The sequence below is a fragment of the Phyllostomus hastatus genome, unplaced genomic scaffold (genome assembly GCF_019186645.2).
Source record: "Phyllostomus hastatus isolate PE091 unplaced genomic scaffold, TTU_PhHast_1.1 phas_contig_148, whole genome shotgun sequence".
NCBI lineage: Eukaryota > Metazoa > Chordata > Mammalia > Chiroptera > Phyllostomidae > Phyllostomus > Phyllostomus hastatus.
Window position 1 is genome coordinate 17494012 of NW_025333607.1, and position 12236 is coordinate 17506247.

Genomic DNA, 12236 nt, shown 5'->3' on the forward strand with positions numbered 1-12236 from the left:
GGAAGAGGAGCAAGGATCTTGATGGGGAGCCAGCCATTTCCACTCAATGCCAAGGCGACAAAAGGTATCCCGAGAGCAAAAGTGATATTCTCGTCCACATGCAGAACCGAGTGGCTTCTGTGGAGTGAGGATATAGTCCCTCATGGCGCCTCGGGGCCAGCAGACCATGAGCAGGGGTGACAGTGACTGCTTTGGAGTGGACCTTGGGCAGCAGAAGAGGCACCCGCAGCAGATGGTCAGAAAAGGAGGGATGGGCTGAGGGTGAGGGTGTGAACCAGCTTGCACGCAAGGTGAAAAGGCTAGTTCATGAGCACACGTGAGAGAGAGGACCCACGGACAGGCAAAGGAGAAAATAGGCATGCCTCTCTAGGAGCTCCTGGGGGTCAGGGGGCCAGCAGAGATAGTGCTACTGCATTGAGGGTGCTTAAGGCTCATAGATTTTGAAGGCAATATCAAGATATTAGAAACATTTAGCAAGTACAACCACCATGTGATATATATGTATATGGAAATAGATTATACCTGTATCATATATATGAATATATATCACACATACGGATATGAATATACCTCATATATATGATATAGGTACAGAAAGCGAGTTTGTTTAAAAACTAGTCAGTGCATCATACTGACCCTTTGTATGAGCTCTTGGATGATACCAGTTTATTCTGGCACAGAATCTAGCCTGCTCCCCCCCTCCTTGGCCTGCCAAACACATGTACTGATCATTTTTAGAGGCAGGTACACTCCTAAACGTCAAGGGTGAACCAGTGTCAGGTACAACAGGCTCCCCTGCATCCCTGGTGGGCCGAAGGACTGGTCTCCACCGTGATCTACCCATGCGCAGTTCTGCCACCGTGTGGAAGTGCCACGTTTTAAAGTGTGTCACCGATTGTCAGGGGGATGACAAATGTCTGAAAATGCAGGAGCACAGAAACTCGTTGGTGACAGTCTCCCACATTCCTCTTGTTTCACACTCACCATGTGCAGAGGATTATGCCAGACCCTGCCAGTCAGCAAATCCGGCCTTACCAAAGTCGGTGCGTTGGTAATTGATGTATCCAGTGCATAGTTAAGGACATTGAAACTCAGAGAAATTAGGTAACTCCTCCAGGATCACAACACTGATAATGGGGCAGAACGGAAATTCAAAACTTGTGTTCTTTCCAAAGCCCAAGGCCAACTCAAGGCCACGGTCACTGGGTCCAACTGAAGTGCATGTTCCAGGCACATTGCTAGACTGGGGGCTAATGGATGCCATCCCATGGTAAAAAGGAGTATAGCTCTTTGACTTGGGATCATTATACCAGATCTTATTAATTTAGTCCTACCTATTAAAAATGTATAAATACTTAGCAAATAATAATGTGCATATAAGTGAGTGGCCAAATAGTTCTTTGGAATGAATACAAGTTTTAAATGAAGATTCGGGTGATGATAAAGAGTTCATGTAACTCTTTGGAAGCTAATTATCTTACACAGAAACTAATTTAAATATTTTGTAGACATGTTTTAAAAGCCTGATTTATTTATTTTCTTTATCATCTCAGATGGGCATCTTCCTACCTTAACCATGTGTGGAATTTATATCTTCACTGGTTCAGTGGACTAACACTGTAGCCAGCATTCCACTGTGTAAGTTCACGGCAGCTTTAATCAACTTTACCCAAATAAAACAATTAAAAAGATTGTTAAACTGAAAGAGTTAACTTTCCCAAAGTGCATTTCTATACAACATGAACTATAGGCAGGGGACATGCATTTATTCATGTTGGAAATATTTTTAAAACGCTACCGTGAGTTCTTTCATTTTGATGAAGTCAAAACACCGTCTTGTTAATAACCACGGTATTAATTTTTCAGCAAATTACAGTGAGACCACACTGTATGGCTGTGCCATTCAGATGACATTTATGAAATGCTCTCATTTAACATGGTGACATATATTACATGCATCTTTTACAAGTTATGGCTGGTAATCTCAGAGCGAACTAGACCTAAACCAGCACAAATAAAGGGGGGTGGTGGTGATGTAACATGAAATTATACCCTTTTGAGAACTAGCGTTATAATTACAGTACTTTCTCTTCAAACCCTTCAGATATGTAACAATTGCTGGGGACAGCCTGTGGCGGGGAACTTCTTTATACTCCTTCTGTCTTGACCATTCAAAAGCCTCAGAAAAAAAGTGTTCTGTTCCCACCAGTGCTTTGTCTGAGCGCGCTTCAGAATGCCGTCTTTCTGCGTACTCCTTGGAGACCGTGGTGGGGAAGTTTGGACGGCAATTTCTCGGAGATGCCTTTTGGTGTAAAAATACACCAGCCTGACAAATGACAGGCATTGTAGGATGGGGAAGAAAAGACATCTTGGTTTTCCACCAAGTGGAAGCTTTTCTTCTCCCATGAATATTTTCGACAGCTGAGCAAGATGATAAACAGCACTATCACAGAACACTTAAATGGAAACAAGTATTATGATGTACGCTATTCACCTGGCATTCTCCCATTCATGACATTTATATGCGGCAGAAACTACTGCGGATCCATTCATTTATTTCTGAAGGGGAATGAGTCCCTCACAAAGGTAGCCTCTTACACGAATGTGGACTTTGCTTCTCCGGAGAGGCAGGAGCTGGAGGAAGGAAATCATTTTATCTACCCCAGGAAGACGTAGCAATTCTCAGAGCCCACATCTCAGGGCCGAGCAGGGTCCTGGCGGAGGGAACCTACTGCAGCCAGAAGACAGATGGACGGTGACGGGCGGATAGACAGGCAGATGATAGACGCGTGTGCGTTCCTCTTTAGAAGCACCAGCGAGGCTGCAAATGATCAGATAGTTCATAAAAACGCTTTTTAAAAAAATAGTAAGACCAGTTTACTTCTAGAATTTTCCCTCGGATGCTCAGTTGTATAAATACTCCACTGTGGACTCGGTTCAGAAATACCGTGTTCCTCTGATGCTCAGTGATGGACCTATAAAGAATTTGAAGAGATGCAGAACAGAAGGGAAGGAAGGGCAAGACCAAGGTCTTGGGAATCAGTGAACTCAGTGCAGTGGAAGGGTGGGTGGCGAGTCCTCAAAGCGCTGGTTTTCGAGTGTTGGTGTCGTAAGGGCCACCAATGGACATATTTTGCATGAGGGTTCCCTGCCTCGGTCTTCAGGGAGAAACTTTTAATTCTATAGGTCTGAACGATCTGGTTGTAGACAATCAAAGGATTTAAGCTTGAAATGTTTAAACATATGCTCCATGTAGATTTGCACATTCAGGGTTTTTTTTTCCAGTATTTAAAACCTGCACGCATGCTCGATTGAGGCAAACACTTTAAAAACAATGGATGCATTCATCCTCTTACTTGAATGCAGAATAATTTGGAGCGTGTAGTCTCTAAGAAGCTATTCAAGTCCTGACTAACTCTTTGAAAAGTGAGTAGAAATTGTGATTTCTGTAACTCCTGTAACCTTGGATGCTATCTTTGGACACATTTCAGTGGCATAACAATTCATTTTAAATAATGTATTCTGTCAACAAACAAGCATTTTGTGGATGCTAACGTGTGCCAGGAACTGTGGCAGGAAAGGGGAGTGTAATCGTGAATAAAAGGAACACTCGGGAACCAGTAAATTGAATGGAATCTTCCTGAAATATATTGTTTAGTAGTAGTATTTTTATATCCAATTGTAAAGATTTAAAATTTTTTGTTGCCAATGATAAGCCTACCCGCACTTCAGGGTTTTCATCGTTAAGTGCATCCTGTTTTAACTGTCTGTTCTACCCATGCGATCCCTGGTTTCTCCCCAGAGAGGGGGCTTCCCGTGGAAGGGGGCCCTGGCCAGTCCGTTTCGGGAGATCAGCCCCCAGCAGACCTCAGCCCCTCCCACTTCCGATTGCCCACTCTCACTCGGCCACACTGCTTGTTGCGTTCTCTCGTTTTCAGGTCTTTGAAAAGTCAGGTGTCCCTGAGTGCTGTGTGTTTTCTCCTGTGCAGGTACCAATACGGTGCAGGACCTGTGGCTGTTGGTGGCTTATTCTCACCTTGCTTCTCCTTGGGCGTTTCTGGGGGAAGCTGGTCCACTCGTTTTGTGCGGATTACCTAGCCTTCATCCCATAAACGGACTTTTTTTTTAAAACAATGCATTTGAATTTTTCATATCAACACAGATGTCATGTATCTTAACATGTTAACTTGAATGCTGCACGATACAGTAAGGATGATGCGTCCTGACAGGGGTATTCACTCCAGGAATGCAAGGCTGGTTTAACATGTGAAGATCAGTTCGTGCAATACACCAACTAAATCTCATACAGCAATCTCAGGAGATGTTGAAAAACTTGAGAGAAACATTCAAAACCCTTCCATGAAACACACCCTCTGCATGCCAGAAACAGAAACAAAGAACTTCCTCAATCTGGAAAGGGCATATACAAAGAACCTTCAGCTAACATTATATTTAACAATAAACATGCTTGCCTTAAGGTCAGGATGTTTGCTTTCTACAAATTCTGTTAAAACTTGTAATAGGAATCTGAAAAATATATTGCAGAATGGGGGGGTGGGCATGAAGGTCAAGGTCAAGAAAGAAGCAGCAAAACTATTATTCTTTGCAGAAAGCCTGCTATGCTATGGGCAGTGGAAGTTGTTTGGCAGGCATCCCGTCCCCCACCCTCTCGTGATTACTCTCCTCTGCCCTGCACGGCACTCCCCGGAGTCATTCAAAATTGGTGGGTGAGCCGAGTAAGAATGGTGTGCCTGCCAAGCAGACATAGCTGCAACACAAACCCCTGAGCAAGATCACTGCCATCCAGCTGTTCCTGCAGAAGCTCGGGGGCCTTCGCTGGAGCAGGGAGTCACAGGAGGCTAGTGTGGCATGTCGAGGTCATGTTGTGGAACTGGAATTGGGTGCCTGGATGTTGTTAGGTAGGTAATTGGGGGCGATTGAATATTGCTGAGCATGAGAGTGAGGCAGTGGTGTCCCATGTAGGGAGGAGGCGGGGGGAGAAGTCCATCTTAGCGGGGAGAAGTAGTGTAGCATGAGCATTGTTTAGAATCGCTAGTGCTTCCTGACAGTTAAAAGCAAAATGACTTTTACCTGGTTTTAATTTGTTTACAGAAAGTGCACTCTTATTTTCTGGACCCAGAGTGGTCCACTCTCCCCACCTAACTTTTAGAGTGCCACAGAAATAGCAGCATCAGAATTGGAGTAGCTGAAAATTACATATACAGAAAGAAGAGGGAATTCATTAGAGATGATTTTGTGCGCCACTGTGGGTGACCTTGGCAGATCAGAGGGAAGACATGGTGGACGCTGAGAACCATCACTCGCGTAATGTGACCTTTCACAACTCACCGGGTGCACACTGTGTAGCTGTCCATGATTCAATGTTTTTCGAGCGACAATCTGGATGAGTTTCTCAACAGGGAAGAATAGCAGTTTAAGGATCTCCATGAAAGGAAAGTCTAGAGTCATCTGTATAAAAGAAAAGCATATTCTTAAGAATGTACTTATTAGCCCTGGCTGGTGTAGCTCAGTGGATTGAGCGCAGGCTGTGAACCAAAGTGTCACAGGTTCGATTCCCAGTCAGGGCACATGCCTGGGTTGCAGGCCATGACCTCCAGCAACCGCACATTGATGTTTCTCGCTCTCTCTTTCTCTCCTTCTCTTCCTTCTCTAAAGATAAATAAATAAAATCTTTTAAAAAAAAAGAATGTACTTATTGATTAGAAGAATTTGGGGGGTGATTTCCCCCCTCATTTGTATTTCTTCTCTGTTCAAACAAAACCATCCAGATCAAATTTAATTTCCAGGATACATTGCCTGTTCTTAAACTTTTAAGCCTGCTTTTCAAATTCTGACTTTGCTTGGCAACATCAATATGACCTCGCTGGCTTTCAGTGAGTTCTGTGAGATGTAATCTAGTAAATGTTAGGTTGTCTCTACACCAGCCAAAGTGCTTAGGAAGACACATATTTCTGCTGTTTTTTAAATGTTGATTTAAATTACTTAAAATACAGTGTCTATTACATAGAGAACCTCTGTGATCACCTATTTATTGGCCTTTAAATCATGCTTCATATTCTCGTAAGCACAGAAGTGGTATTTTCACACATACAAGAGTGATTCGATGTCTTAAATTCACCCTGGTAGAATTCCATCTCCTAGTGTAGAGGATAGTGAAGAAAGCTGACCAGAATAGTTATTGCAGAATCTTCCTCTCTTCACTTGACACTAGTATCCCTGCCAAATTCGTTGTTTCAGTTGTCACACAGTTGACTGTCGTATCCTTCATTGTTGCATAGCCCGGGACAGCAGACTTTGGCAGGATGGTCCAAAATGGAGAGGTCCTGAACACGGTCCTGAGGCCATGGACAGCCCCCGTTAGCAAGCGTCAGTGCTATTCGGAGAAATTCACAAAATAGTAACCTGACGGCGTGGCTGATTCTTCCGCTGTGCACCCAGCATCACACAGGGGCATGTCACGACCTTCCTTGGGTCCAGCCCTTGTCCCATTGCTGTCAGGTCTGTAACTCATCACAAGCAGAGTGAATTTAGCATCATGGTTATGAGTCCAGATTTGGGAGTTAGGCCACTTACTAGCCATCTGGTCATCCGTAAGTACCTTTTTCTAAGCTTTGGTTTCTCCTTCCGTAACATGAAGAGTCGGGCATTTCACAAATCGGACAGTGAACGGACTAAATAGCTCCTGCTATTGTAAACCTCACATCACCCTGTGGTTTGTAAGGTGGCTTCTTCCTCCTTTTTTTTTTTGTCCACGTTTTTCACGTTGAAAAATTTGCCCACACGTCTGATGATGCATCGTTGCCTGGTCTATCCTACAACGGGATGGGAGAACACTTCTAAACTGGACTTTTACTCATTTGGTTGGCAGGGGTCAGAGTCCTGGATGTCAGCCCCATCTGATCTCTGTCCTGTTTCACCGCCAGCTGATGGAAATACATCTGGCTCCTTTTCTTGAAACGGAGTCCTTGGCTGGGTTTCGCCTGCTGGGTGGCACAAGGCACAGCTCTCGGCTGGCAGAAGAGAGTCTGAAGTGGGAGCAGCAGAAGTTATGGTCAGGGCAATCATGAGAATGTCAATACACTTAGAATTCTTGTAGATTTAAGGAGCGCTTTTGCCTTTCAACAGAAATAGAATTAGAGTTACAGGCAGGCTTATCTGCATTTGAAGAGGCAAGGAAGTTCCAGGTGACGCATGCATTATGTTTAGATAGGACTGTAGCAAAATATGTGTGTGGAAGGTGAAGTCTGGGCAGAGAATGCCCTTTTATTTCTCTCTACCTTTTTCTCTCTCCCCTGGTTCTGTGTAACACATACCCACCATTAAATGCCGCCACTTCCTTTTGCAGACCGGATCAAGCCCCTATTTGGTGCCCATGGGGCTGGGCGAGAACCAGAGTGGGAAACACAGCCAGGTACCAGGAGGCAAGTCCCAGTTCTTTCCTGTCCCCTGGGACCTATGTGTGCCTTTCCTATTGAGGTTCACTGATATCTGCAGCCCCATCTGGTGCACGTGTAAAGCTGTATTTGTCAGAGTTTTAGACATTTCCATATCAATTATTTTACATACTTCAGTAACGACTCCAGTGAGCCCTATTCCTCAGATGAGGAAAACTGGGGCAGTGATAGATTTGTAAAAATTACTTAAATATTGAAAAGCCCTTCTCCCTGTCTCTGTGACTGAATCCCAACCTCGTGTGGTCTTTTCGAAATCCCTGAGATGAAAGGTAAATCTGACTTCCTTTCAGTGCATTTCCCTGCCTCCACGTGTAGAGAGCGGGGTTCAATCCAGGTGAAAGGAAACAAGGGGGGGGGGGCCATGCCAGGGACTTGCTCTGACATCAGATGTCTGGATCCAAAGCTCTTGCGAAAGCCTGAGTTATCATCGAATGTCTCATAGTTGTTTCACGTTTTATGTGTATGTTTCTCATGAGAAGTTGTAGCTCTTCACGGTCTTTATTTAACAAACATCGTATTATACCTATGTATACAGTAGATTAGTATTATGTATCTCATGTATTTTCATTCCCAAATAGCAGCTTGAAGAAGAAAAATACTCCTTCTTAGCTTTTTTTTGCCTGACAGGGTTCTAAAGCATGTCACTTTTTCACCTTTTTTTTTACCACAATATTAACTATGTAATATACTTAATGGGATTAAGTCACGCTACAAAGGAACCATGGATATGCTGAAATATTCCTAAAAGGAGGATTGTGTTAGAAATGTTATCAGTGTTAGTATTCGTGGGCAAAAAATGGCTGCTGTGAACAAAGACCTTTATTTTAAACATTGTTCAAACCTTGAAGAGATACTATTATTATAGACAGATCTTTAAATTAAGCACCTTGTATGTCTAATGTAAAACAAGTTTGGATGAACAAGACAAGGAAATGAGGGGAAGCCGAGAGTTCGCGTCATAAAGACCAAATTAACTGCTGTCTCTTTTCTATTTTTGGCCTCCACGTGACCACGGTTTGATTTCTTTACACGGTGCTTACGGTTTAATTCCACGTTTCCCTTTTAGCCGCATACTGTTGACTTCCACGGGTTTTATTTTCACCCAGTTCGATATATTCACCCCGGTGAAGCTTTTCATGTTTTTGTGCCAGGAGGCAAAAAAAAACAAAAAACAAAAAATACCTTATTACCTTCTTGTCTGTTTAACATTTAAAGTTTGTTTTTTTCTCCCTCCCTCCCTGTCTTGTACCTAATGAGCGAGTCATCTAAAAAATAGACCCGTTTATCATTCTACAAAACGTTGTGTCTTGCCTAGATCGGAGGCCAGTGTGATTGTAAGAGACGTGTCACTGGCAGACAGTGCAATGAGTGCCTGAGCGGATTCTACAACCTGAGCGGGCCGGATCCCGACGGCTGCAGTCCCTGCATCTGCAATGCCTCCGGGACCGTGGATGGAGATATTACCTGTCACCCAGAGTCAGGCCAGTGCAAGTGCAAAGCCAACGTCATTGGTATGTGTCATGCCGAAGTTCACAGTCACGTCTCTGTTCCCATCTGGAGTGAAATCCTCTATTTGATTTCTCAGCCGAAGAGTAAAGCAAATTTCCTGGCTTAAGGCAAGCTAGCAAAGGGAAAAAAAAATGGGAAGAAATTAACTGTCGAAAAATGATGACGTTAATAATTCTATCAAACTTCAGCTGGAAGCTTCGTTTAACTGACCCTTTAGAAGTGTCTTTATTCTGTAGTTGCTTGAACTGACATGGTCCCATACTAATAAGTCATAGAGAAATATAATTTGCCTACTGCATAGATGTGTCTTTTAGAAAATTAGCACTTTTTCAAAATGTTTTATACTTAATGAGTTCTAAGCAAATGATTTCCATGCCAGTTTCCTTAATAGACCAAAATAAATGGATTTTTTCAAAATATTCTGTGCTACAGGGTCCTTTGTGATAAATCTTTCCATATTTGCCTATTATATTTCTTTGAACTGTTCCTATGAAATGCAAAATAAGTCAACATAATTCCGCAGATCATGTATATTGCTCGGGTTAGTTATAAAGGGCCACATAATTTTAATTTTGTAATTCAGTGCCAAGCTGATTATAATAAACAGCTACCTTCGGTGTTATTTATCATTTTTTTATACAAGACGTGCTTTTTTGTTTGTTACTCCCACAGGTATTTTTCAGAAATTAGATTTGATTATAGCAATTTATTACCTCCAACATTTTTGAGGGGAACTGCGACCACATAAGGACAAAATTTATCAAGTGCCCAAAATGTACTGTGTACATAATGCACTTTGAAATTTTGATATATGAGAATATTACGAGAGGAAAGTTTCCTGATGAAGGGAGTCTTGTATTGTAACTGAACACGTCTCAGCTCGTGGGGGAAGTTTAAAAAAGACCTTTGCCTTTCTATTGTCATTCAAGGCCTCCATCGTTTTTTCTAACATTGACCTGAACCTAGGAATAATGGAAGTGTGCCCGGCAGTCGCACACACACACACGCATACATACAGACACATACTTAGGAACATTTTATTCTGCGTAATATTTTCATTTTTGTGATATAACACTAACAGATGCTTTATCTTTGATATACATAGATACACAAACATTTTATTCAGCTAGATAAGCATTTTATTTTAATTTCACAGAAAAGAATATGGGTATGCACTGATGGTGTTACACAACATTTCTCTGGTTTAGAGAAAGATTACATCAAAAATGTTAACGTAATATGCCCTTATGCATTTCAAGCGTACAAAAACCAACTTTTCAGAAAAGCTGCATGACCCCTTCGTGCAGAGTAGCCTACTTTTGCGTGTTCTCTGAGCTGCCGGGCGAACCCTTGGGCCCGTGAGTTCAAACTGTGTGCCATCCTTTGTTCTTCAGTGTGAAATACGCTTTAAACTCACAAATCTGAAAACAAAAGTTAAAGAAAGGCCTTTAAAGACAATGAAACAGTTATTTCTCCATCTCAATGAAATTTTTCTTGTGATGGTTAGAGTCCAGAGTTCAAGGAAGAAAAAAAGATCAAAATGGACTATTTACTTGGAATTTATTATCAGCTCCCAACCATGTTCCCTTTTTCGCCGGTTGATCCAGATGGTTTTCTGCAGGAAACTGACGTGTTTTCTGCACATTCCGTATGTTTCATAAAAAGATAAATTCAGCGCATATACATATTTCTTCTTCTAATGAGATTAACAAGTAACCTTATTCAATTGTACCTTGTACGTAAGAAAAAAAACCCGGAAAACACAAGTGTAGGTTGTATATGCTTCAGAAAACAAATTGTTCGAGTTAACAAAACTGTTAAATCTCACTAATGATTCTATCACCAGGAAAATACATTAGCGCCACTAATTTTATTAAAGTAGGCCATTCATCTAGAATAAAAAGGGGGAAGCGTGTGAATTGAATGCCAGGCGCGCTAGCTCGCCCGCACGCGTTTGCACGGAAGGCGATGCCCCGTAGGCCTTCCCCGGTATCGTTAGGAATAGATTACCTGTCAGAAATATGTATGGCATATTCAAATAAGCGCCGCGCATATTTTTAAACCTGATATGATATGAATCCATGTAGACCAATTTTAATAGTTCAAAATGAGTCATAATTCTTGTTAACAATACAGTTATTTTTAAAATTTGCAGCGATAGTGGTCTTTTTTATTTTCCTTATTGAAATCAAATGGTGTGCCTCAGGTGGGTCATCCATCACTGCTAAAGAATTTGCCTTCCGCTGGAGTTCTTGAATTTTTATTCATCTACATACATGTACATTATGCATTTTCTTCGAGTGTAGGTGCTGCTTTTCCATCTGTGAGTTCCTGAGTGGGTTTTTGACTGTTATGTTAGCACTAATTTTTATTGCTACCAAAGCTTGAAATGTGTTTCAATGGATTTAGCCGCACAGTTATTTAAATTCATGAATATGTGAAGGTTATCTAAGGGAAGTATTTTGCATCTCAACATTTCCTCTTCAAGAAAACATTTTCTTTATTCCTTTGCCTTGTAATATATTCTTTTTGAAACTAACCTGAGTTGTCAGGGATTTAAGTTGAGGTGATAAAACATTTTTTTCTCTGTTTGTGCAATGTAATGTATGTAGGTGCTCCTTTAACCACAAGTAATCTAAACAGTAGAATTTATTTAGTGTTTAAAGAGGCATGTTCTGAATCATACAATATGACAAGCAGTGTGAATGCTTTATGAGCCAAGGAGAGCATAATTTATATTAATTGAAAGTGATAAAATATGGAGTATATAAAAGCATTGAAATAAAAATTGCTCTGGATAAGTTTTATTTATATTAATTATTTAAATGTGTGATATTTAGGAGTAAGTATATATCCTGTTATCACCAAAATAGTTCTCAGCTTAACATTTTGTTACATAGTTTTAGAGGATTCTGATTTCTTAGGGAAATAACTAGTGTGGTGATATGCAATTCTTCCATAGGGCTTTGAAAAATGTACCTCACTCTCTACTGTTCTTTTAAAAACGGGCATGGTTTGTTAATGTTAAAATAAGTAGAAATAATATTTTTAATTTAGTTATTAGTTTTGAAATATGTTTAACATTCGTTCAAGAGAAGAGGTCTAGTATGAGCAGTAGTCACATTTACACTAACCATTTTTCTTTGCGTTAAGTAATACACAAATAAAAGCTAATAAAGCACATCACAAAAATAAAGTGGGATCACCACCAAATTAAGTGTCCCCATCACCTCTCAGTAGCAATTAGCCCTC

General features: G+C 41.3%; 1 protein-coding gene across 1 annotated transcript in view; it reads left to right on the forward strand.

Moving 5' to 3' along the window:
- USH2A (usherin) overlaps nucleotides 1–12236 on the forward strand; it is a 516227-nt gene that overhangs the window by 83184 nt on the left and 420807 nt on the right. Inside the window, exon 12 of the mRNA XM_045859450.1 lies at nucleotides 8791–8986. Coding sequence (XP_045715406.1) covers nucleotides 8791–8986 — 196 coding nt within the window. The remainder of the gene's footprint in view (nucleotides 1–8790; nucleotides 8987–12236) is intronic.